At 42.1% G+C, this 26,611-nt stretch overlaps 2 protein-coding genes across 3 annotated transcripts; both read left to right on the forward strand.

The window, feature by feature from the left end:
• The first annotated feature begins 7,711 nt into the window (after positions 1–7,711).
• fbxo30b (F-box protein 30b) lies at positions 7,712–11,668 on the forward strand. Its single transcript, XM_030786303.1, has 3 exons — positions 7,712–7,768; positions 8,606–11,039; positions 11,416–11,668. Exons 2-3 carry the CDS (start codon positions 8,631–8,633, stop codon positions 11,617–11,619), a joined length of 2,613 nt encoding a protein of 870 aa, XP_030642163.1. The 5' UTR covers positions 7,712–7,768; positions 8,606–8,630; the 3' UTR covers positions 11,620–11,668.
• A 1,615-nt stretch (positions 11,669–13,283) lies between these two features.
• epm2a (EPM2A glucan phosphatase, laforin) lies at positions 13,284–22,198 on the forward strand. 2 transcript variants are annotated; one of them, XM_030786305.1, is made up of 4 exons: positions 13,284–13,355; positions 16,014–16,188; positions 21,200–21,444; positions 21,889–22,198. In XM_030786305.1, exons 1-4 carry the CDS (start codon positions 13,298–13,300, stop codon positions 22,170–22,172), a joined length of 762 nt encoding a protein of 253 aa, XP_030642165.1. In that variant the 5' UTR covers positions 13,284–13,297; the 3' UTR covers positions 22,173–22,198. The 2 variants fall into 2 exon arrangements, with proteins under 2 accessions (XP_030642165.1, XP_030642164.1); XM_030786304.1 differs by lacking the exon at positions 13,284–13,355 and adding an exon at positions 13,622–13,905.
• Positions 22,199–26,611: the final 4,413 nt, after the last annotated feature.

Here is a 26,611-nt window from a genome sequence, read left to right on the forward strand (position 1 = left end):
GACCTACAACGTGTCTGTCTACTCACAGGACGAGTCCTGCAGCAGCGCAGAGAGTGCAGTCGCGCAAGTGCAAACAGGTGAATTCAGGGACTGAACTCGCAACATGTCCTTCTGTCTTGTTGTTTGGTGCTTAATGGATCAGAGCATTCACTGGTTTGTGAGGTGAGGTCTATGGAAGCCAGACACTTCACGATTCAATGTAAGAGTGTAAGAGAGCAGATGTGGCCTAAAATATCATTCCACAATGTTTCAGAGGAAAGAAAAAACATTAGATTTCAGAACAGATCATGGTCTGACCATTGACACTTGGCAGCACCAACTTTGCTCTGCTCTTTCTCTCTCTCTGACTCTCTCTCTCTCTCTTTCTTACACGCACACACGCACGCATACACACATACACACACACACACACACACACACGCACACTAACATACTCACACACACACACACACAGCTCCCTGTCCTCCACAGGATGTCCTGGTACAGGTGGATTGTGCAGCTAGTTCCATGACAGTGACATGGGCAGCCAATCCAGATGCAGAATCTTTCCGAGTGGAGGCGGTGACTGCCACAGGATCTGACCTATCCTGTAACTCAACTGGTACTAGTTGCACCATTACCAACCTGTCCTGTGGCAACAGCTACTCTGTGACTGTGATGGCAATTAGAGATGGCTGTGAAAGTGAACCTAGTGCCGCTGTCCACGCCTCCTCAGGTGACCATAAAAACTTACTGTGTTCAAATAGAAATGTTTTCTGTTGAATATCTGCCCCCTACACACAACTACTGCAGTCAAACCGCATTACATCCAGATATTACTTGGCTTTGGAAGTAAAGTCAGAAAACACTTATATTGTGAAAATTCAGATAAAATCTGCATTGTGCCATGATGGATGGTTGGTACTCATTGTTCTGAGTGTTTTACAAATAATTACAGGTGCTGAAATGTTAATATTTCATTACATTTCTCTACATACTTTTGCTCATTGCTAGAGTTTTTATTTCTAAAAATAATGTGGTCACAGATGTTGGAATCAAGTTTTAATATGCTCTTGGCTTTTGGCATCATCATTATTCTAACTTCCCAAATATGACTTCATGTGTTGGTGCCTCTCATTGAATGTAGCACTCACACAGTCTTAAGCATTATGAAAATTAGTTCCACCTGTTTGAGCGTGACATGTTTGCATCTGGTCTCCACAGCTCCCTGTGTGCCTCAGAGTGAGATTGGCAGTCTAGACTGTGTGACCAACTCTGCGTGGGTATCATGGGAATTGGCAGCTGGGGCGGAGTCTTACACTGTGCTGGCGTTGAGTGCAGGCGGGCATAACTCCTCTTGCACGACCAGTGGAACAACGTGCAATGTTCCAGACTTGCAGTGTGGAGTGCTGTACACTTTCCACATTACTGCTGCTAACGCACAATGCCACAGCGGGCCCAGCGGAACCTTCCAGATACAGACTGGTATGCAAGACAGATGCATGTGCACCCGCTGCAGCCACAATTCTAATTATACTCAGACACTAAATGGATAGAGATCCGTTTAACAGCAAGACAACAACAGAAAACTGTTTCTTAGCTATCCCATGTACTGTTTTCAGCTTTCTTCAGTCTAAGAGTTTCTCACAGTACCTGCCTTCCCTCTGTTTAACCTGTCTTCTGACTCGGCCCCTCCTCAGCTCCATGTGCCCTGAAAACCATTACCACGGAGACGGAATGTCACAGCAGTGTCATCCGTGTGGGCTGGGAGCTGAATGAAGAGTCGCCCATGTACGTGGCCACGGCTGAGGGTCACGACCTTAGCATCCTTACGTGCAACAGCACGACCACGTCCTGTGAACTGATCGGGGCTCGCTGCGGCATGCAGTACACCATCATCGTCTCCGCCTCTTCAGACAAATGCAGTAGCCTCAGGAGCCCGCCACAACACATCCAAACAGGTTCAGCGTCTGAACAAACTGTGTTGATTCATGCATCAGCACAATGCCATACCAGTCAACATTTACTAAATTTACACTACAGAAACATAACCACAGCAAGAAATGACATATTACAACTCAAAAACAACACAGACCTCGCCACAGTAACATGCTACATTACACAAACACCATGCACATCGGCAATTCATAGAATACAAACACAGGTACACTGACATCACACGACAGAAATGATGCAAGGACACACATACACCTATTGTTATTAAAATACTATTGATAATCTAATTTCCCCATGTTCTGTTGACATTTAGCTCCCTGTGCCCCTGAAGACGTCACGGTGGAGCCTGTTTGTGAGCCACAGGGTGTATCTGTGTCGTGGACACCTTCTTTAGTGGCTCTGTCCTACACGGTCACGGCTACGGGCGCAGACGGCGATGTCCGTACCTGTGAAACCGACATGTCTAACTGCACCATGTTAGACCTACACTGCGGCCAGCCATATACATTCCACCTGACAGCCAGCTCAGAGAACTGCACCAGCCCAGCTAGCATGGGAGTCTCCCATCAAACAGGCAAGAAGACAAGAAATATTAGAGAATACTTTACATAAGTGTATTTAAACTGAAATACTCTAGATTCAACGGCCAAGTAAATTATAATAGTGAGTTGCAGTATACATAGAGATCTCATATATTCAGATAGATGAAAACTAAAGTTGTTTCATTCAAATCAAAGACACACAACAAAAGTATTTCCTCGGGTTACGATGTAGAGATATTCCTGTGTAGTCTGTGAAAGCATTTTTCAACAATACAACCAGCTACTAACTAATCAATCAACCCCTTATCTAGCTCAAGTCATTCCATATATGCAGGATGATTTATTGTTTATATCCAGTGCATAAAAAACACAAAAGATTATACCAGTGAGATTCAGTGCACAACAGATGGATGTAGAGTAGCTGAGGGACCTTTGTGATTCAAGTTTGAAAAGACACTGGAAAAGCTGATCTGTTGAGCCTCACATACTTAGATCTTTTCTTTTTCTTTCTCCAGTGCCTTGTGATCCAGGGAACCTAACGGTGGCCATCCAGTGTGAGACTAACTCGGCAATGCTTTCCTGGGAACCCAGTGAGGGTTCAGTCGAGTACTACGCGTGTGCACAGAACGATGAGGGGGATATGCTTTATTGTGACACCATGGGCACTTCCTGCACCGTTGAAGGCCTTGAGTGTGGCGCTGTATACAATTTCAGTGTGCAGGCGTCTGACGGCATGTGCAACGGTTCATTTAGTCCACCCCTGGTGGAAGGAGCAGGTATTACACCCTGAACCTCTTATCACAACCCCTGAGAAAGTTCTATAGGATGCAGATTGTGATGGCTGAATTTGTCAGCATCAGTAGCACTGGCTCAGAATGGTGGAAAAACATGTTTATATAAGTCACTCTGCAGCTAAACTGTTTGAATATTCTAGTAGGTTAACTGGAACACATCAAATGTGCGCATAATGTGCACATATCCGTACATGCAATATGTACCCTACACGCCTTTTATCCCTTTTACCCATCACACTTTCCCACCTCTCTTTCCTGTCACCCTGCAGTTCCATGCGCTCCTGCGACTGTTCAGGCAGTGACCCGTCTCATGGGTGAGGCCACCCTCCTCATGGTTTCCTGGAGCTCTGTCAGTTGTCCCGATGTAGAGTATCTGGTGGAGGTGACTGGCCGTATCCATGACGACCCACAGTCACTCATGGATCTCTCCGCCTATTGGACAGAATACACCTTTTTCGAGTTCTTGCTTCCTTGTAGCACCACCTACTCCCTGACGGTCCGGACCCGGAACTCTGCTGGCACCAGCGAGCCATCTGAGGTGCACACTGGAGTTACAAGTACGGAAACCTTGACCTGTGCCTAGATATATCGGAAACGTGTAGAATACACTAGAGGAAATTACTTTCCTTCATGATGTTATATTGTTGGAATAGCACAACATCTCACAGTTTGAGAATCCTCTCAAAAATCTTCTCAAACTTTGCTCAACTGTCCAGAAGCCGACATTACCCGGCATAAAGCATATGCATTATTCAATGCATTACTCAAATGTGTATCCCTGTTTCTCCTTTTCAGTCCCCTGCCCACCAGCAGTTGTAACCTTTGCTGGAAATGACACCTCAGCTGTGGTATCCTGGCAAGCTTCAACACTTGCTACTGAATACACTGTTTACCAGGAGACCATGGGTGGAAGGAGACCAGTCTGTAGCACCACAGACCTCAGTTGCCAGGTGTCTGGTCTAAGGCATGATGCCGTCCAAGTGACCGCCAGCAACAGTGCTGGGGAGGGTGCTGCTTCCACAGTGCCCAGTGGTGAGTAAGAAAGTGTTAGGATGCTGTATGTGCAGGGCCAGACCTGCCTGACTGAAAGAAACGCATTGTCTGTTTAACACACATGGCCATTTACATCTATTGGTTTAAAAATAGGAATTAATATGTTAAAAGCAAACCTTAAGTAATTCCACAGTTATCTTAATGTAGATGATGCTTATAAAGGTGTTAAAATGTTATTTTTAACTGTGTTTAAATAAACTACATTTTAAGGTCGTAAATTAAACTTCTGTTATTATATTATGAGCTGGTAAAGAGAAATGTTCCTGTGCAGGTTTATTTAATTGCTTAAAGTAAATTGGATGACAAGGACCTGATTTGAGCTACATCTTGCTGTCTCAGTGTTAAAGTTACCCTCACTCATCACTGAAGGTTTCTTTAATACAAAAAGGAACCCTACAAAAAGGCTGTTCTCTTATTAAGCTGAAGCTGGAAGCGTATAAGGGTTCATTTCATTAACAATGACTGATGTACATAGGGGCGAACTCAAACCGCCGCAGGAGGGATCTGAGGGGCGCTGAGATGCTTGCAGGACTGAAGGAAAGAGGTAAGTACATCTGCAGCTTCCATCAGCTTTATCACAACACACATCAGCTTTTTGCAATGGACAGAGCTGGATTCTTAGTTTCATATTGAGTAGTAAACGGATGTTGTAAATGTAAAGCTTTTCAGATCAGCCGTTATTTCAGATTTGTTTTTTCAACCGTACACTCTCTACACTAGACGACGGTCTATATTAAACATTAGACCAATTACATTTTTTTTAAATTATTATTTTGATCCTGTATGATTGTTAGAAAGGGAGCCTTGATGTACAATCGTAGCCACTCGGGCGTTGGAAAATAATATATTTTATGACATAACAACCAAAAGAAGATTCATATGGACAAGTGTAATGCCTAATAAAATTACACAGCAAATGAATTATGTTATAGAGTGTAGAGTTTAAGTTAGAAAAATAAAACAAATGAAATGTCTTTCGTCTTTTCTTACCCTAGATGAGCTGTCCATTCCCGAGGTGACACTTGTGAGGGTAATAGGCATGTCAGTGCATGTTGAGTGGGGTCCCGTGAGGGGGGCCAGTTACTACACACTAATCATTAGAGAGGATATGCCCTCCCGCCCTCCCAGGGAGGTGCTGACCGTCTATGAGGAGGCCTACACGGTAACAGACCTCAAATCTGCCACCCGCTACTGCTTCACCCTGTCTGCTAAGAACTCCATTACCCAGAGTGCATACTGCCAGCCTGTGTGTGTTACGACTGAGTAAGCATGTAACTAGCTTTGACCAAGATGGACTGTACGAGAATGGAACTCCGATGGAATGCAACGGAAAGTGAACTGATTCAGCCAGTTTATGACGTCAAAGAGAGATCAGCTTCGTCTGTGCTGCGTGCCACACCAAGATATGAAAGAAAGAAAGAATTAGTTTCAGAATAAAAAAACAAAAATGAGAAAATGAGAAATATAGAATTGCCCTAGGGTTTCGTCTACTCAACCTACATTGTGTGATAAACACGAGAGCCAAAAAGTAACAAATTAGAGTATTTTCCAATTCTGTAAATCTGATCATATCTGTTGATTAAAATCCTTAATTTTTTCCAAGTAAGTCCATTTTAAAAATACAGTAGCAGTTTTCTTTTCTGTGGTAGGTTACATTCTTTAGCAGCATGTGTCTTGACTAGCCTTGACTAGTTCTTTGCATCTTAAGTATTCCTGAAAAAAAAAATGTATTTATCACAAATGGTTATATTTTTGAGAGAAGCAAAAAGAGTTCTTGCCTTGTAACCCTCTTTCTTCACCTCTTCTTCATTTGAATGTTTCAAGAATCAAGAATGTATGCAGATAATAAGTAGATAGAGCAAATAAATTGGTAATTTATCAAGCAATATTTTTTAAACCACATGTTATATTTCCTGTCTTATGTACTATATGACTTGACCCCTTTGTGAACACTTTGCAATAGTCTCCTTTTTTGGACCAAACTCTGAATTGAAGGAATAAAAGTCTGTGAAAACTTAAAAACCCTCTTTCTCTGTAAAGAGCACAGTTAAGACCAGGAAACTTAGATCATCGTTTCATTTGCTCTCCCTCTCTGTTTTTTTGTTTGTTTTTTTTAATTAAGCAATAGCAAACCATACTTTGTGAAGTACCCCTTTCATTTGGCAATTCACTCAGTCCTCAGGACTGAAAAAATTCAAAGAAAACAAGCATCCATTTTAAGTAGTGATGGTACAGCAATGATAGCATAATTATGGTACGGCAGTCATTGTTCATTACTGTGACGATTCTTGTAAATTAGTTGCAAACTAAAGACCCTCAGAAAGTGAAATTTGGCCGGGTTCCTCACAAAGCATCCACCATGCTTCCTCTGTAAACACAGTTAATATCCTGTTTCCTTACCATGATTTGAGCCACTTTGGTGGCCGAGAAATTGAAGTAAATAATGATTACAATTTTGTTCATTTAGCAAATTCCCTTAATCAGATGAACTTTTTAGAAGCAGAGTCAGTTTGACAGGAGAACAAACAATGTGCACATCAAATTACAAAAACATAAAATCAAAAAAAAAAAAAAGATTTTTGAATGATAACCTCACTGCCACAACTAAGATGATTTTGAAAATAAGGCTGAAAGTATTGCAATGTGTATAATTTAAGACTGATGTTCATTGAAGTCCCCTCTGAAACTTGATGGAGATTTCAACAGTATTGTAAAATACTGCTGAAGTGAGACTTGGAGTGATGGAGGCTCAAAGCTGATGGAGGCATCACCAAACATAATCAAAGTACTTTCACAGAGCATTAAGTAAAGGGGTGGAGTTTTCTGTAGGCTCTCCATTTCCATCTGAATGATGTATAAATGCATGAGAAGATTACCATGAAATTAGAGCTTAAAAGCAGCAAAGTCAGGCTGACCCTTCAGAGCAGATTTTGTTCGGTGATGTATTATTCCTGTGGACTCTGTACATTCGTGGGATCAGTAAATCAGGTGTCAGCACAAACAAAGAAGCAAGCAAACAAATAAGCAAGCACCTCTTTTAAACAAAAGTCAATGAGCAACAAGATGAATTAACTTGGTTGATTTAATGTGATCTAGTAATATTTTGCATCTTAAGTTGGGAGCACAAGCATTTTGAAATTCAAGATATTAACATTTTTAGGTTGTTAAAATCTCAACCCACTGTTGCTTGAGACAATTATTTCCTATTACGTACAAAACTTCAGTGTTTACGTGATGACGACATCGACTTGCGTCCAAGTCGGAGAGAAATAGCCGACACCGATTGAGCACAGAAGATTTAAAGATACGGACAGGACAAATAGTGTAATGATTCTGTATAAAACTAACGATCAGTTAACGAAAGAGTCTGGTTACAATAACAGACCGGACAGGTGTACATAAAGGACCAGGGACAGAGCGGAACAGTCTTCAAAGATTCCAAAGGTAAGAAAGCTCCGAAGGAGTTTCTTTAGGACTCCAGCCAGAAAGTTTAGCTGACAGGCTAGCTCGCTAGTTGCTCACAGAGTAATCAGCCACTTTTTTGCCAAGTAATACAGAGACGAAATTGTATTATTTTCATTGGTAAAAGGCTGTGTTCTTTGGTAATGTTTTGCATCATGTTCTAACTTTTCTTTCCTGAACATGACCGTAAAGAATTGAGTGTTGTCGTTAGTTTTGTAGGTTTCAGGACAAAAAAAGCAGTTAGCCGGGGTGCTGGTTTAGGAGTAGCTCTTGTATTAGTGGCTAGCTAGCCCTCATATAAACAGACAGCCGGCTACTTTCGTGGTAATACCGCGAAAGATCTAAAGATCTGATTTTCAAAATTAATCGACCTGTTGGCTTGAATAGAAGTGTCTAATTGGTCAGCTGGGTCAGATTTACGGTTAGCGTCGTTTATGTCCACATAATTCAACCTTAACACTAGCCTTGACACTCCATTTCTCTCTGAGGGGAGGAAGAGGAAGGTGAAACTTGGAAGCAATACAACCGGCCCTTACAGTTTCCAACTGATAAGATGAATCAGTAGTTTCACAACAATTGTCTTAGAGGATAACTCAGAGGAAAACGCAAGTTTTGCCCTGGTATTCTGGTCAGAAGTTTGAATGATAAATTGAATACATATCTCATGATGACTATTTTAACTGTTCTCTTTCATAATCTTGAAATGTCTATTATTTATAAGTCCTGCACTATGTGATAATAATATTTAAAAGTCAGTACTGAAGCCGGTTCTCCTATCATTGCAGTGTCACTGACTCTCCTTCCATTGGTCCATCTTAGTACCATTGCATTGCCCTCTTCCAGAATGGAGGAGCCTCATGTTCACTGCATGTCCTGTGTCAGTCGGCGCTGCATGATGAGACCTGAACCTGGGGTTTCCTGTGACCTCATCACCTGCCCCTTGGTATGTGGCGCCGTCTTCCACATATGCAAGATGCAGGAGCATCGGTTTCTGTGCCCGCTGGAGAGGGTCCCGTGTCTCAACTGCAGCTTTGGCTGCCCATTTGTGTTGGCTCGGTGTAAGATGGCTGAGCACTTGGAGGTGTGTCCAGCGGGCGTGGTGTGTTGCACCATGGAGTGGAACCGTTGGCCAGTGAATGATGAGGACTATCGTTCGTACGAGAGGCTGAGCCGTGATGCTGAAGAGGTGGAGCAGCTAGACATGGCGCTGGCTTTGCAGGACCAGCGTACCATGCTTGCGTCCCTCAAGCTGGTCTCCATGGCACCCACCAGTGGTACAGAGAAGAAAACGACAAGCGAGAAGCTGGAAACAAACTTGGACCTTCAGAGCTCTGCTGCACCCGTTACGGACGGTGCCCAGGAGTTATCATCAGCATGTTCCTCCAAAGACAGAATTGCCAATGGGGTCAGTGGACAGAAGGAGGAACGTTACTGTGAGCTGTACCAAAACACAGTGGAGACGACCAAAAGCCTAGCTGCGGCTCTCAGCGTCCTGATTAACAGGAATGCATCAACAGAAACAGACTGCACAAACAGGGGTGAGTCAGCAATACATCCAGAACAGAACGGGGAATGTGGCAACACTATTGGTATGAGGGAAGATGTCGGTTCCAGTTGTGATAGAATAGCAAATGGTGTGAGTGGTTTAAATGAGGAACTACAGCCTCAGCAACACCAGACTCTAATGGAACTGGGCAGGAGCTTGGCTTCCGCCCTGGGGGCTCTGGGTGAAGCTGTGACGGGCATAGAGCCAATTAACGGAGCTGTGATTGAGACAAGCTCACAGAGGAATGGCGAGTTACACCAAACAGACACTCTAGACTCTGCAAGTGCCAGTGTGAAGGACAGTACCTCTGGTTTTGAGGAGGAGCTTGGAGCCTTTGGTGGAGCAGACAATGGAGACACGTCATCCGTCATCTTTGATAAAAATGGTTGTATGGAGTTCTCCTCAGAGGCTCCAGACGAGGCTCCAGACGAGGCTGACTCAGCGTCGCTGGGAGCCACTGGCGAACAGGGTCTTATCAGCCGCGTTCAGCTGAGTTCTGACAGGCCAAGAGATGAATCAGAAACGCAGCCAGTGAAGTTAAACTCAACAGACCACCAATCCCTTGAGCCCAGTGACTCATGGGAGTTTATTGGCCCTCTTATTCCACACAGACCAGAGGTGAGGCATGACCTTGTCCCCATATTATCGCTGGAACCGTCTGGGTCCCAACCGCCACCGCTGCAGCAACCTCCCTGTGCTCCAGCCTTCGCTGTCCCTAGGGATGGTTCTCTTCCCTCTATGGTGTTGGACTTTGAGGACAGAGCCTTTGAGAAGAAGCTCCAAAACCTCCAGTTGCTGCGAAGCTTCATGCCACTTGCGCTGAACGGGCGGAAGGGTCCCTTTCCAGAAACTCTGCATCATCATCGGCCTCGTTGCAAGATGGAAGATAAGGCGGTGGACACTTCCGATTTGGAGCAGGAGCCACCAAACGACCCAATGGGCCTAGGCGAGATCGATTTCACAGCTGCAGCACTCCTTTTTTGCCTGGAGGAGTCTCCACGAGCAAGGAGGATCTCTGACACGGTCTACTCTTTCGGCGGCTCACGTGTCGACTTCGGAACGCAGACTTTCACCTTCCCTGCTGCCATCTTGGCGACCAGCACCATGGTGGGTGAAGTCGCGTCAGCCTCAGCCTGTGACCGCGCTGCACCGCGACTCTCACAACCCAGTCCATTCTGCACCTTGCGGCTGGACCTTACATTGGAGCAGCTGGTTCCCCGTACCCGTTGGGCTCCTCGCGAAGGCTCCATGTTTACCTTTGAGTGCGGCCAGCTCTTCCGACGAGAGGAGTTTCTCTCACACTTCCGAAACGTTCACGGAGATATCCACGCCGGCCTTAATGGCTGGATGGAGCATCGTTGCCCTTTGGCGTACTATGGCTGCACCTACTCTCAACGTAGGTTCTGTCCATCCTCACAGGGAGCCAGGGTCATACATGACCGTCACCTAAGATCATTTGGGGTGCAACCCAGGCCCTCGGAGCCAGTGACTACACATAATATTGATCATATCAGTGGGCTGCCTTTTGAAGTGTTGCAGCATGTGGCACGGTTTTTGGACGGTTTCAGCCTATGCCAGCTGTCTATGGTGTCACGGACCATGAGGGACGTGTGTGCCAGCCTTCTGCAGACCCGTGGTATGGTGGTGGTCGTCTGGGAGAAGAGACAATGCCCAGATGGAACACAGACCTGGCAAATAAAAGATAAGGTTGGTAATAATTTTTCCAAGCTAACTTATCTGAAATTAAAGAGTGAGTACATAACAAAGAGTATATAATTGTGTGTAATAATTCTAATATAATTATAAATTAACCAATTTCCCCATGGGGACAATTAAAGTATCTATCAATCATCATATACTTTGTTTTTCATTATTTATACTGATTTTTCTTTTTACACACGCACACACGTGTATGTGTGTGTGTGTGTGTATATATATATATACACAGTAGTAGTTCTACTACACACACACACACACACACACAGTAGTAGTTCTACTTTTATAATGTTGCTTCTCATTTGTTTTGGATTATAATGTGAATTTCATCACTCTTACCCTTCATGGTCACCCTGTTGCCCCACAGGTGTGGCGGTTCAGTACAGCCTTCAGTCCGGTGAACAGCTGGAAGTTTGCTGATATTGCCAGCATGGCAGACCATCTGAAACGCTGTCCGTACAACGAGGTTCACCGCCAGGTGGAGGCCGTCCCGCTGCCCTGCATGTGCACCACCAGGGAGCTGACACGAGACGGACGATCGCTGCGTTCCGTCCTCAAACCAGTATTATAACAAACTAGACCATTACGCCGAGGTTACAAGAGCTAAAACACTACCTTACCTAACCTCTTTGACATCCCCATATACTATCACTGTGTAAATAAAGAAAAATGTATTTTTTGTTTGTTTTGATGTTAAAATTATTTTTATATATTCAAAAAAAAAAAGAAAAAGTTGATTACAGCTTGCGTGATGAAGTGTAAAAAACAGGTCCATTGAAAAATCACTCGTCTCCAAGTATTACCCCCCTCACCCGAGTCTCCGTTGTCTTTACATGTGTGGACCACTTACAATGACAGAGTGTGGCCACATGCTCATCAGTATCAACATTAATTTAAAGGCAAAAAGAAAATCTGAGAAAGTTGATTTTTCAGTGCACCTGTCTTTGGAGTTGAAGAGCCTTAATCTATGGAATAACACTTGACTTATTTGACTTGACACAGTATGGTAACTACCGTAGTCATATACAGACAGGTTCTCTTGAGGTGACTCCAGTTAGCACACACATGATATTTGCATGGTTTGGTTAAAAGCAGTACCCTAAAAGGAGATAATTCCTTTTTTTTTGTTTTATTTTCAGTTTGACAGAAAAATGTACACTTGACGGTTTTCCTTTCTTGAAAGACACTGACCAAACTTGATTTTTGATCGCATGTCACCTCCACATATATTAAGAACCAAGTCAAATGCACGTTTTACCATATCGCAACGAATATTGCATAACATGTGTTATGCATGCACTTTACTGAGCTCAGCCAGTCCCTGGTCTATTTATCAGCATCACCCATTTACGACTGTCACTTTTTCTGCTTGTAGTCTTCCTATGTGGAGTAAGGTTGGGCAAAACCACAGAGGTTTTATTTTTTTTTTTTTACAGGTTCCGTATGTGTTTATATGATATGAAGGCCTTATGACGTGCTTTTGTATGCACTGTTGCAGAATGATCCTGGGTTGAACAATGCTTGTTCTCTCTGGACTAAACCATCAAGTCAAACCAAATAGACTCAGAACCCAGAATGAGTGGACAGCTGGTGGTGCATGGTGTTTTTGTTGGCATTGAATAAAGAGAAAGAGATATTCTTTCCACGTTGTCTTCTGTCTTTATGTGCGTCCAGTATATTTCTCAACTCCTTTAAACTTTAACATTTTGTTTGTTTAGGTAGGAGATTACAGAAAGATGCAATTACTGCAAAGGCTCATGACATTTTGCTCTGCGTCCAGTAACTATGAAACGCATCTGCAAAAACAATTGCCTTTGGGCCAGTGAACTGTACTCACTGAGGTGTGCTCTTTGCTAGAAAAGGTCAGGTATTTGGTTGAATAGGTCTGGCTACATGTTGACAGATTGATTTTTGGCCTGGCTTGAAGACCCATACACATTTTGCTAGTCAGTCAGCGCAGCCCAGTCTTTTAAGGTTAAGGTTGTGACCACAGAGAAAAAAAAAAATCAGCTCATAAGGGTTTTATTTTCAACTGCAGGTTACGGGATATTAGTATTCTCCATTGTATGGATGGACTGTATAAATACTGGAACAATTTTTCTTTTAATTCCAACAGCAGTTAGACCTCCCAGCCAAATGATGGTACTGTTTGATTTTTGCGAACCATCGATGATATTTGTTTGCGCAGAGAAAGATAGTGTTTTTGCTGGCCGACTGACCAACCAGCTAAGTTACTTTCACTGGCTCAGATGTCTCACAGAATTCCTTATTCTGCGCCTATATTTCGGGTATTATCTGACGCTGAACGTAAGGCGTGCAAGGGATTTTACACTTTGTAAAGTACCCTTTCCCAGTTATGGGTCTGTACTGTCAAATTTCCCAAAATAGGATCTGCGTTTATTTTTAGCGCAAACGAATCGAACGGTTCCCTAATTGTAGTTCGTGAATGTCAAAGGTTGCCCGTACCGCTAATAACACCGTCCTACCAGAGATCGTGCACACACAAGCTGTGTAGATTTAGTTGATTATCCAAAACGAAACGTAACAGAAAACTTCACTTTGACCGATATCAATTTGAGCCACTAACAAAACTGTCGTAGGTTATAGATTATGCTGTTTAGGTTTGGCGTTATTTTGACTCCGGAGCGCCCGGACGTCGAAGTGTTTGTGTTGGGGTCCCGGCCAGAGATGGGGCATTGGGACCCACACAGAGCCGTGAGAATGAAACCGACTCGAACCGTTGTGTCCACCTGTGAGCCCTGTCTGTGGATTGGCGAAGTAAACCTGGCGGAGCCGTACAGGGACAACGCGTGGTTCAAGTTCATTAAACGGGTCTGTGGTAACTACGTTTGGGAAGGTAACCTGTCCCTGGGTTTATTAAATAAAATTGTGGGAGAGCATCTGTGGTTTGCAATGCTCACCACATATACGTTGAGCGGCAAGTGTTGTATTCATTTACAGCGCTGGGTTCAGGGACCGGACACTGTTGGTGCTGAGGAATACATATGTTTCATCCTTATCCAAAGCCCTACCTTTGTGGTGGTGTAGTACGTTAGAATACGTATTTGAGGTAAGATCATTACACTACTGAACTACTGCAGAGTAGGGCAATGATGCAGAGAAGAAAAAAAAAATCCGTCTACTTTAGTTCTAAATATGGGTAGGCTATTTCTGTTTCGGTTGTCCTTCTCTACCTCCGATGTAAACGGCACAAGGGGGGGATACTGTCGTTTTTTGTTCCAACACAACGCTAATTTAATTATCATGTTACAGTGAAATATCCAGTCCCGTGGACCTCCAGACCCGGAGTGGAGAAAGGGTTCGACCTCATTGACATCTCACATAAAGTGTGGTGTAATTAACAGACTTTACCTCTAGATGGCACTAACGTATTATTGAATGTAACGTCTTTAACTAGCGCTTGATCTGGGATTTAACACGATCAAGTTATCGTCCTAGAAACCATATACAACTTCATAACATTCATAATCCATTGCGACGCTGGCCTGTGAAGAACATGTCCACTGCCAAAGAAATGCTTCGAAACTTTTTGTCTCGAGTCCGCCCTTAAACTCATTACTCTTTGTTCGGTTCGGGGACATTGCAAACGTGGCAGACAGTTAATGAGTAGGTCTGTTGTAGTTAGATTTTATTCTTTTGTGTGACTGAATGCTCAGTACGCGTAGCTGTAGAATAATAATACTTTGAATCTTCAGCTATAGTTATAAGCACCGATTTCTCTGGAATGACTGATGTCTTGATTGACTAATTGTGTTGACTTTTATATTTTCTTTTGGATGCATCAACCATCTACGCGAAAACTTACAACTTACAGCATGACAAAACACACTGATTACATGAATTTTTTCCCGTTGTCTTTATCAGCATGCTTCAGGATACAAATAACAGCGCGCTTAAATGATGATTTTATGACTTCTCCTTCAGGCTGGCAATTTACAAAAAAAAATAGCCAATTTTATTTTATATTTCTAGTCTCTGAATGGCATTGTCTAGGTCCAAGACGCTGGTATAGTTTTTATAGCTTTTTCACTTGTTATTTCATTCTATTCGTCATATAGGCACCCTGTTTTTCCCTCCTCGTGTCATAACACACTTGCCTATAAAACAGGTAATGTTATGAACACATGAATATCAAATTAATTTACGCACCACCCAAGCCCTTCCTGATCTTCAGTGGAATGTGACAGCAGCAAGTCCCCAGTGTCATGAGGCTGACAAACGGGGGCGCGCAATGATGGATTACGCCGAAACGCAAAAGCGTTTTCTATTTTCCTTGTGATGAATATGTAATCTAAAACGAAAATATGCCAGTGTCGAACTGAATAGCCACCAAACATTCATTATTACTCGCATGGTATATGCGAGTTAAATGTCACTTATTATCATATACGCCCATAGACCCACTATACAGTGCTATTTTAATGCCAGTGTCAAGGTACTACGTTGTCTTAATAAAAAAAATCATTGCCCTTGCCTTGAAGTTATGTCTAGTCAGTTTTTCTTCTGAATTTTTTCCGCCTGAGACTTAAGTTTTACACGAGTAATGTACAGTTATTGCGTTTCCCACAACGACGTTTGAATCTGTGCTAAAATATTCTGTCTATGCTGACATTTCCTGCTTTGAGGTAACCTCTGCCAAGTCATTTTTCTCCGTTTGTGCTTGGTTTTCATAACATGTCATTGGTTTATCAGCCTTCGTTCAGAAGACATTGTTCAAACGACCTCCAGGTTTTAGAGTTACACTGACTGTCTTTTGAAAGTGAAAGATGAACATAAAAGCTACAGGTTGACGGATGCTTTTATTTATTAAGTGTAGAGTTAACAATTGTAGCTGGGCGACTTTTAGAATAAGGTTTGCTTGAAAATGCTTGACCGTGCATTGCCACATACTTACAGTTTACCTATTTGAAATGAGTGAAAATTGTTTGCTTCCTCTATCCCTAGGCAACGGCCCCCATCACGATCGTTGCTGTGTGTTTGATGACAGCAATGTCGTGGACGGGGTGTACTGCAGCCCGATTGGTCACTGGATTGAAGAGGGCGGTCATACAAACGAGATGAAACACACAACCGACTTTTACTTCAGCGTCGCTGGAAGTCAAGCTATGCATTTCTCCAAGTAGGCTATGCACCGAAAGTGAGTGCGTACACGTGTGAATGTGCTAACAAGATCCATTCAACCTACTATCCGCTCTCTCACACACAGTCCATATCACAGTTCGGTGAAGTCGCGAAAACCTACGTCACTAATTTATAATGTTGAGGATGGAGGGAGGTGGTAGTACTTTGCGTAAACTCCTTTTACAACTACTACTCTTCTCTCACTCTCACTCAATGGGTACGTGTGTGCGCGCGCAGATAGGACTGTCATGGACATATATGATCAGACAGATAGAGAGAGGCGGGAAGAGAGAGGAAAAAAACCCAACAAAGATAACAAGGACAAGAATTAATAGTGAGACTGGGATGAGCAAAATGAAAGAGAGTCCTAATCTTTATGCTCTTAAGGTATGATTGATTAATACAATTACGATAGCTAGTATCAGACTTTCTTTTCTGTCAGTCCTTTTCTACGTTTCCAGTCTACATTCTAAAGGTGAACATAGGTTAGCCCCACACAGAGGCTCTCTGCTGTCTGGCTAACATTGTTTAACCTCAGTATTGATCCATTCCCTATATTTTCTTCTAAGTGTAAGCAGTTGTTTTGGAGGTCATCTTGTTCCTGATTTGTTTCCCAACATCACTCCTTTTATCATAGTATGAAACATCTTTTAATTTTATGTGCAGTCGTGATCTCTAAATAGACAGCTAGTTTTAGGTTTCAGTCAGTTTACCACTGGCTTCATATTGACAAAATGTTAAATGTTCGATGTTTAGAGGTAAAATAGCATTTGTTGATTTTATACATATAGAGTACTATTATAATAGCAGCAGTGTGCCTAATACACACGCAGTTAACAAACATGTTTTTTTGTTGGATTTACAATGTGAGATTTATTTAAGATGGAGTAATTGTTGCCGTATGTAGTTGAGTCCCTTATGGGAATGATATGAAATGAGAAGAGATCTCCCTGTCAGGTCCAGCAAACGACTGGGAGCTGGTGGCCTTAAGGTCTGTGTCTATATTGTTATGTCCTTCTTATCACAGACTTGTCTTCAGTCAGAGGTGTGACTTGCCTGCATTTTGTCTATTCTTTCCTGTGTCATTTCTCACTAAATGAGGCGTTTAACAATTCCATAATCCCACTGGTGTGTGTGCTTCAGGTTTGTTCTCTGTGAATATGTTCTGACTGTAATTTTTCTAATCAGTCTTTTCTGATCTGGGATAAAAAGTATGGCGTGATTGTTGCTATGGCATTGTCAGAAAGCTCCAGAGATGTTTAGCTAAGCCTGCTTTGCCTCCCTGATAGAAACACTGGATTAGTCTGGTAATGAAACAAGACACTTGTCCTGCCTTACTGTTGTGAGCCTTTTGTTATGTGGAAAAGTGTTGCCTGCATAATTTCATAATGCTGCAAAATTAATAAGATCCCCAAGGGCAGAGTATTCTCTGTGAAGGAGAACATCATTTTACAAATGTTTTTTTGTTGTTGCGGCAATGCCATGTGTAAATTATACGTTTGTTTATATTTTGAGTAGATGCCAATTACGGGGCTTCTCAGACTTCGGTTAAAGAAAAGTCTTTAATCATCATGCTTATTAGTTTCTGTTCTTGTTTTTGTTTTTGTTGTTGTTGTTTTGTCTTCTTTTAATGTCATGAATCTCTCAGTGTAATGCAGTGGCCAAACAAAACTCGCTAAAGTGGATGAAACACCTCAAAATGAAGTGCACCATAAATCAAAAGACCCCAGTTCCTTCCAAAATGAGTACAAATGATCTCTTCCGTACTGCATGGTCTCTTCGTTACACTGTTTTGCCACTAAGCTTAAAAGCAAATAAAAAAAGAACTGAAATGGCTGCCGCCGAAGTCAATTATGCAGAATTGGCTGATTTTTGTATTCTGTGTCGCTCTCAGTGTTTAATTGCACAGTACATATGGTTTCAGCAGCATTCAGCAATTAGCGCAATTGCTTTGGATTTAAGCACTTTCCGGTTGTTAAGCTGTTACGGGTCTCTTTGACCTTGTGCCCTGATTCTAAAGAGGGAAGAGTGGAGTGAGAGAAGAGGGATGGAGAAATGAACAAAGTCTCCTTCAGAGTATGTGATAGAGCATTGTGGTCGCGTTGGCCGAATCCATCAGAGAAACGACAGATTAAAAGCTTTAATGACATTTAATTGATTTTTTGGAAGAGGGAGGGGGAAACCTCACACAGCCGGGTAAGTCTGTTTACCTGAAGTAAGAGACCAGTCATCATCTTTTCACTCACTGGAAGGTAGGGGTAGAGGGGGAAGAGGAGAGAGTAGGGGGGGTGTTGGGAGGGGGGGGGGCATCTTTAGTATATTTTCCTACTCCAGTTAACACTGACAGCAGGAGGGAGGTATGAGAGACACATATTCACTCTTTTTCATTTGAAATGTTCCTAATGTGTCTCTGAACAAAGCAGTCAGAGCCTCTTTGTCTCTGAAGCCCCCCCCCCCTTTTTTTATCTTGCTTTGTTTTAAAATGCTTCATCTTTTATGTGTAGGTTATTCATACATCCATTTATAGATGATGATGCTGATGATGATGATGATTCAAAGCAGTATGAGTTATTTCTGTCTATATGTGATTAAATTATTCCTCACACTGCTAACTTCCCAAGGCATCACACACTTGTTTCTGTGAAATGTTCTGGTCTCTGATGAAGATCTCTGACAAAGTCTTGAGGCTGAGATGTTAGTTGAAATAAATAAGTGATCCCTATGCATGAAAGCATTGTGTGGGAGAACTGATTTCAGTGTTTCATCTGCCAGCAAGAGCTCATTTTTATACGGTTTGTGCTCTTACAGTCTTATTTCCCAATACTGTTTTCTCATTTTTCACCTGCTCTCTCGTTCTCAGGCTTTTCCTTATTCTTGCAATATTTCCTTTCAGTCCTGTGTTTCTGTCTGATTCTGTCTGGTTTATTCTTTCTCACTCTTTTCTTTTGCCACTTCTGTCTTCTCGTTCTCATTCTCACAGCCCTGCTCTTTCATTCAATCTCATTCACATGTTCCCCATCTCTCTTCTCTGCCTCACTATTAATCTCTGAGACTAATACAGGTTTTCTGCTCTCTACCTCACCGGACAGGCGTGTAATCTTGGCTGTATCAATCACTCTCTTTCTCTCAAACGTACACACACACAAACACACAAACACACACATGCACACACACACACACACACACACAAACACGCAAACATGTGCATTCACACACATTTCAGAAGTACTGATAAATGTTCTTGCAGTGTGTGTGTGTTTGTGTGTGTGACTTTGTAACCTGTGATGGAATAATGGGACAGTTTTCAGACAGGATTGTTGGTCACTCAGTTATACATGAACAGAACAGACCAATCCAAACAACACATGGTTCCTTCAGCTGTTTTCCCATATAACATTGCTAAGAGTTCTTGATAGTTGTAAGGGAATTATTGGCCTAGTATCCAGATGGATATGAGTTCAAACCCTGGGCATGACAGTTCACAACCAGTGTAAGGCACTGAGTAGGGCGCTTACCCCTAAGGTTTATCTGAGGGTGTGTGACCTCTGACATAGACAGTAATGTTTGTAAGTTCATCTGGATAAGCTCATCAGCTAAGTGAGTGTAACTGTAATTCATAACTGTACAAAGCACGCATTCTAAATGGATACTGAGGTAAAAATGATGGAGTTAGCTAAATGTTTACCTTATGTATACTACATGTACCTCATTTACACACACAAACTACTGAACATGCACATTTCTTCAAACAACACATCCTCAGGAGACTAGAGCAGAGATGAGGGTAATTGTCTCTGAATTTGTGTGCTTCTGCATGTGTGTGCATACATCACATGGCGAAATGGCATATCGGGAAGAAGGCAGCGAAAGACCTTGTGGTTTTAATTAGTGGCCAGAGACCTACAAGCCTTCAGAAGGACCTCCGGCATCGAGAGACTCAGTGTCCTTCTATTTCTTCTCTATTATATATTTTACCACTTGCTGTTCCATACAAAAGATGATAAATTATGCTGCTCTAATTAATTTACAAAGAACATTAAAAGGTCCATTGAATTTCAAGAGTGTAGCCAGTGATGTTATGCTTTGAATGAAAGTTTCGGAATAAGCAAGGTTAGAGTCTTCTATAAATAAACCTGATACATTTTCCCATTAGTTTTGAACGATTTTGCTGTAGTTTCTTTCAGTGTTTGGTTCTGTCCAATAAGTATAGACCTTTTTTGGTTCATCCCACTTTTTTTTTTGGACATTTCCACCATTGAGCTGATGAAAATAAAAGTATGAGAGGTGTATGAGTAGGAGTGAGGCTTGGAGGACAAACACATTAATGAGAGGGAGATCAATGAAGAATGCAGTGTAGAGAGCAGTCTGGTCAGCTAGGGCCCATCACTTTGTGATGTCATTCCCCTCTTTAACATGTTACCGCTCCTCGGGGTCAGTGTATGCTAATATGCAGCAGCTCATCCATCTCAGCTGAGTGACAGCTGTGAAAATGAGGGGAGAGCTTCAGAGAAGCTAGTTTACTTTAAGGCAAACATCATGGAGGGGGGGCAAGAAAGTGTAGGAAGACGGGCAGCTTTCTCCACGGAAAAAAAAAAAAAATTCTAGAAGAAAAATGAAATGACAGGAATGCTTTGGCTGACTAGACACCGGTAATTTGTCTGCAGGACATGTTCCAAATGTACTCGGAAAACCATTCTGGATTCAAATGCAAATCCCCATTCTCCTATAACCGTTTCCTCTCTTCCATCTTCAGCAGAACCCCACAAACACCTATCTCCACCACAATCCCCTATTCCACACCTCTGTCATTTCCTCTTTCCTCTGCCGCATGCATATTCTTCAATCCAAAATAAATACAAATTGTACATGTAATATAATCCTTTCATTATAGCTTCATTTCCTCTTTTCATAACTTTCACTCCTCATCTAACCCCAATCAGTTGCACAGTATCAACACACACACAGACACACACACACACGGAGCTCTATGCCTTTCCTCCCGGCTGTAGAGTTCTTCCCCGGGTGTGGCTGGGCAGCTGCCCTCGACAGGTGGAGCACGTGACTGTGAAACTCAAGTACGAGCTTGGCGTTACCGCGGTGCTGAACTTCCAGACCGAGTGGGACGTGGTCAACAACTCGCACGGCTGCAGACGCAACCTCTCTGAGTCCATGACTCCTGAGACCATGATGTATCTGTACAGAGACTGTGACATAGCGTACGTCTGGATCCCGACCATGGACATGAGCACTGAGGGTTCGTGTGTAAAATCTAAAAGAGGAGCTAACTGAACAGCAGCAGAGAGAAATCTCAGTCCCAGTGCTAAGTAAGAGCCGTTAGGCTACTGAATGTCTTTAAGTAATGTTTTTGTTCAGTAAAATATAAGTACAGGAACATGTGGATGAAGCTGTGAGAGCCTGTCCTAGCTGTGTCCTCATAACCATTAGAACTTTGAGGGCAGAGCGGGGAAAAATCATTCAAAATAATTCACTTTTGACACAGAGATGTCACTATGGCTCATTAAATTAAGATCAATTGAGCAATGCCGAGTTCCGCTCCTACTAGACTGTGAAGTCTCGAGTCTAACAGAGAGAAGCAGACTCAGTTAAAAATGTTACCCTCTGCCTGTGGTCTGTCTTGTAATGTGATCCTTAATAGTCTTTACTGTTTTTTTTTTTCTGTGTCTGTTGCCGTGTGCAGGTCGTGTGCGGATGCTACCCCAGGCTGTGTTCATACTCCATGGTTTGCTGGAGAATGGTCATACGGTCTATGTGCACTGTAATGCTGGCGTTGGCCGTTCCACGGCCGCTGTATGTGGCCTGCTCATGTACGTCATGGGCTGGAGCCTCAGGAAGGTTCAGTATTACCTCACCGCCAAGCGGCCAGCTGTGTACATCGATGAGGAGGCGCTTGTGCGTGCCAACAAAGACTTCTTGCACAAGTTTGGACGCCTACGCCCTCCCGCTGGTCTCTCTGAAGAATGAGAACAGCACCACCTAGAGTCAGGAAGGACTTACTGCCATATTTAGTAACAGAACAAGGCATACATAAACAGTTGGGTAACATCTTAATTAACATGAATGGTTATTATGGGTGTGTATCTACAAACAGGCCAAAGTGTCATTACTGGTCATGTGTTGTGAGACTCAGATGTGACATGTATTGATGAGATCCTTGTAAAGGTTATAGGAAATTGTTCTGAGCTACCACTGTTCAAATGATGCATAAATAAATGACAGTAAAGAATTCTGCTCTTCAGAGAAATCTTTGACTTAAACCACAATGCTCATCACTTGGTGAAGGGCCAAATCTCACAATTTCCAGTTATGAAGCTTCTGCCTATTTCCACCTCTCTAGATTATTTTCAAATGGAATATTAAGGTAAGTAACCCAAGTAAAGACATGGCAAACCATTTTAATAGGTTTTTACCAAAAGCAAAGACTGTTTGCCTACCTGCTAAACATGGTATTCCCCCTAGCAGAAATGAGTAAGGAGGTTGATAGATTCTGAATTTCCTCTGAATTGGAATGCAAATTGATAATTATAATCTGGCCCTCTTTATTCCTAGTTTTGCTCATTCATTTCACCATAACTGGTTCCTACAAAGGCACCTTGAATTTGTCAACTGCTAATGTGGCAGCTATCTGGACACTGCAGCTTAATTTCTATATTTAATATCTCGCTCATTCATTTATGACCCTTCATGACATAACATTCCTGTTATATATTTAGTTCAGCAATTTCCGTGCCTTTATGGTTTCTACCCTTGAATCTGCAGCATGCTTTTTCTTTGAATACTCTCTTTTCAGCTTACTCATTGTCCTCTGGTGAAACCATCGTTATGGCCAAAGGACTCTTGTTTCTTTCTCTCTCTTTTTTTTTCTGAAAGCACTGGTGGTCATAAGCTTTAGATATTATTAGGAGTATGACCTGATCGCTGTGCATTGTAGATAAAAAAATGAAGCTTGAGTCTAAGCTGTAAATACACACAGTCACAGTTGGTAATAAGGAAAATGAAATAAACACTGACTCGTGGAAGATGGAACCGGGATCTGAATCAAAGCTTCTCTTTGTTTCACGCACCTAAATCCACCATGCCTGAGAACAGGGTGAGAATATTACCCGTTCTGCTTTGATTGAAACTGTTCTTACTGGAAAATAAAAGCTGTTTGAAATTTAAATATCCTTCATGTCTTGTTCTGCCTAAAGGGCTATGCATGGTGTTGGTGCAGATAACGATCCTATAGAAGGAGTCTGAGATGGATACAGAGAAAGAAAAAAAGGAAATGATGAAGAGATAAAAAAAAAAAAATGTCCGAGAGAGTGAAAAAAGATGGAGTGAAATGATGTGAGAGAGCAGAGGAGATGTGTGAGCCTTATTATAAACTTCTTTTCCTTTGTGATAACTGAAAGAAAGATACAAACTGAAAAAGAAAAGACAGCATCTGACTCATTGCTGGCGTAATTTCACAGAGTAATGCTCACTCTGAGTAGTTCCTCCAAGGCCGAGGATAGCGTGTTCCAGCTATAGTATTTCCACTGAGTCAGAATAAAGCTATACCGAAAAAAAAAAAAAAATCAAATGCCATTTCCGATAAAGTAAATATAAACAATATTTTCAGACACAAAAGTGACTTTTCTTCTTTTGTCTGTTGTGAAAATTCCTCGCCTTCTCTCTCATACATTTAATAACAAAGCCTTTGAAAAGGCAAACTGCATTCAATGGTGGGATAATTTGTGTCCTTTTAAGAGGCTTTCGTGCATTTCTTCTTTGTTTGCTTTATCCGGATGCAGGTCCACCTCATGAATAGCTGAGCGGTAGCTTTTCCGGGGCCAATCTCAGACCTCGAAAATTCAAACAGAAGATGGAAAAATTACAGCTCTTCTTTTATGCAAAGTTTCTCCACTAAAGGGCTTTTTCTATGGAGTTCATCTGTTGTGCTATACTTCAAAGCAGACCAGAAGAGGATAGCATGTATAATGATGTGTGTGTGTGTGTGTGTGTGTGTGTGTGTGTGTGTGTGTGTGTGTGTGTATGTGTGTGTGAAAGAGAGAAAGAAAGAGATGGGGAGACAGAAATGGATGTGTGCGAATTGGATTTGGAGGCACTGAAAAGCATAGAACACAGATGTTCAGGTGTGAATGATTCACTGAGTTTCTCCGTGAGAGATAAGCAAGGGAGTTTTCAAAAGGTCATGAACTTGGCTGACAAAATTAGAAACAGATTCAGGTGGCTCACACTAAAGCTGCACACACACACACACAGACACACACTTAATTAAAAGTTCAGCAGTCTCAAAGGTTTCCCTCTGTCAAAATCTCTCTCTCTCTCTCTCTCTCTCTCTCTCTCTCTCTCTTGTCATGGTGGCCAAACTACCATGGTGGCCACAGACTGGGTCTGCTCAGAATTTTAATACATAACTCAAAACATGTTTTTTTGTTGTTGTTAATTTAATTAAATGGGAACAAGGCCCAATGTCGAAGCACCTGATTCAACTCTTTGTATCCCCCTCTATTTATAAACCCAAGTGGTTTATTTTGGCAGTTATCTGTACTTAAATTCTGATTACCAAATATACAAATTACAACAAGCTGTACTTCCACAGTTATGTACTGAAGATATATACCATCATAATTTTTTATGCCTCAAACCTATGCATATTGACACAACTGCATTTATGGTTTAAGCCTGAAAATCTTGTTGATATTTTGGCTTCCTGACTTCTGAAGAGTAAAAAAAGAAAAAGATCTGGGCTCGTGACAAAGTTAGGCATTGAGTAGCGGGACAACAGTTAATCTTTAAGGGTCCTTGTATTCACCTCGGTGTCTTACCATTTCAGTGTCGCCTCTCAATGGAGAAGAGCTAAGGCTTGGAGCACTGGCAACAGAATGGCAGGAACTGAAGAAGTAAAGAGATGAAAATGACGCTTTATGGCAAATCAGTGCATCGGTCTTTTCTCTCCGCCCTCTCTCTGTTTGTTGTCCTCCTCCCTTAACGGTCGAAAATATTCATACCAAACTGCGTGCCGAACATTGTTTCAAAATACTTATCCCAGTGAGTGGACACCTTCACTTTGGCAAAATACAGATATTTATTGTCTTTCAACCAGAAAAATTGCCGTTTTTTTTTTTTTTTGCTGTAGAAAATATACCAAACTGTATCCAAAACTGTAGTATATACCAAAAGAGGAGTTTTGTATTCTATCACACCCACCTTTTTCTGTGAGCAACACCTGTGCTGATTTTTCCTATTCAACACCACAACACACGAGCCCATTGTTTTAATGTGTCTAAACAGTGTGATGTTCTTATCTGTTAACGGTGTGTGGTGAGGAAGCGAGTGGTGGGTAGATGGACAATGAGCAGGAGAGAGAAGGAAAGAGGATAAAATCTCTCTGTTTGGGGTGAGTCAGTTGGGCAGTTAAATGGATGCTCATGCTGAAGGCAACTCGCAGTGTGATTATATCATCTCTTCTGAAACATTTATAAGGTTGGAGGAGAGAGCAGAGAGGCAACAATTGATAAAAGATAAATCATCAAGTTTGTTGTGGGAAAAAATTGACCCTGGAAGTGAATAAAAATGTTTTTTTTGTTTTTTTGTTTTGTTTTTTAGAGTTTACAGTAGGATTGATTCAGCTCATTTTACATAGAAGGAGATGACTGTTAAAATCAATTATACGGAGACAAGACTGTGTTTGAGAGAAAAAAGAGCTCAATTACTACGTGTCTGTCAACTAAGCTTTGGCTCTAAAATCAACCTCCAACAATCAGCCATTGTTTTCAGCCTACCTACGGCTTAACTCTGAATCAAGCAATTTGAGGCATACTAATTAGTCAGATGTGCATGGAATAGGGAAACACTGAATCACTGAAGTGCTGAATTTAGATATGATTACCGGGAAGTTTCTCTAGAGCACTAGACCCCTGAATTTCCTGCTATTAGGTCAAAGTAGTAACATGTTAGCCATAAGGGTGGGACTCCCAGGGACATTATTAACCACCCCTTATTCACTTCTGTTGTGTGTTTATAGAGAGGCCATAGGAAGATGTATCAAAGAATCAGTCCCAGTATATCACCAAATATCTGCATTAATTCCCCCTTTTGCAACCTTGACATCGTGTTTGATAACCACAGTGTGGAGTGAGATCCACTGCAACCATCTAATCATTATGGAATTGACTATTGTTGCCATGGATGCAAGAACGTAATATTCTAAGTGATAGTTCTGTAATGGTGATTTGATGATTGATTTATGATGCACTTTCTGCATCATAAAAAAAAATATTCAGACCCACCTGGGTCCCTATAGGAACTCTTCCTATTCCACACCAAAGCGATGCAGGATGTTTTCTCCACTCAGCAGCCCTTAACAGATTTACTGTACGGGACCAAGAGAAGGAGAGTGTAGGCCCGTTTTTTGT

The sequence above is a fragment of the Chanos chanos genome, chromosome 10, assembly GCF_902362185.1.
Source record: "Chanos chanos chromosome 10, fChaCha1.1, whole genome shotgun sequence".
NCBI classification, from domain to species: Eukaryota; Metazoa; Chordata; class Actinopteri; order Gonorynchiformes; family Chanidae; genus Chanos; species Chanos chanos.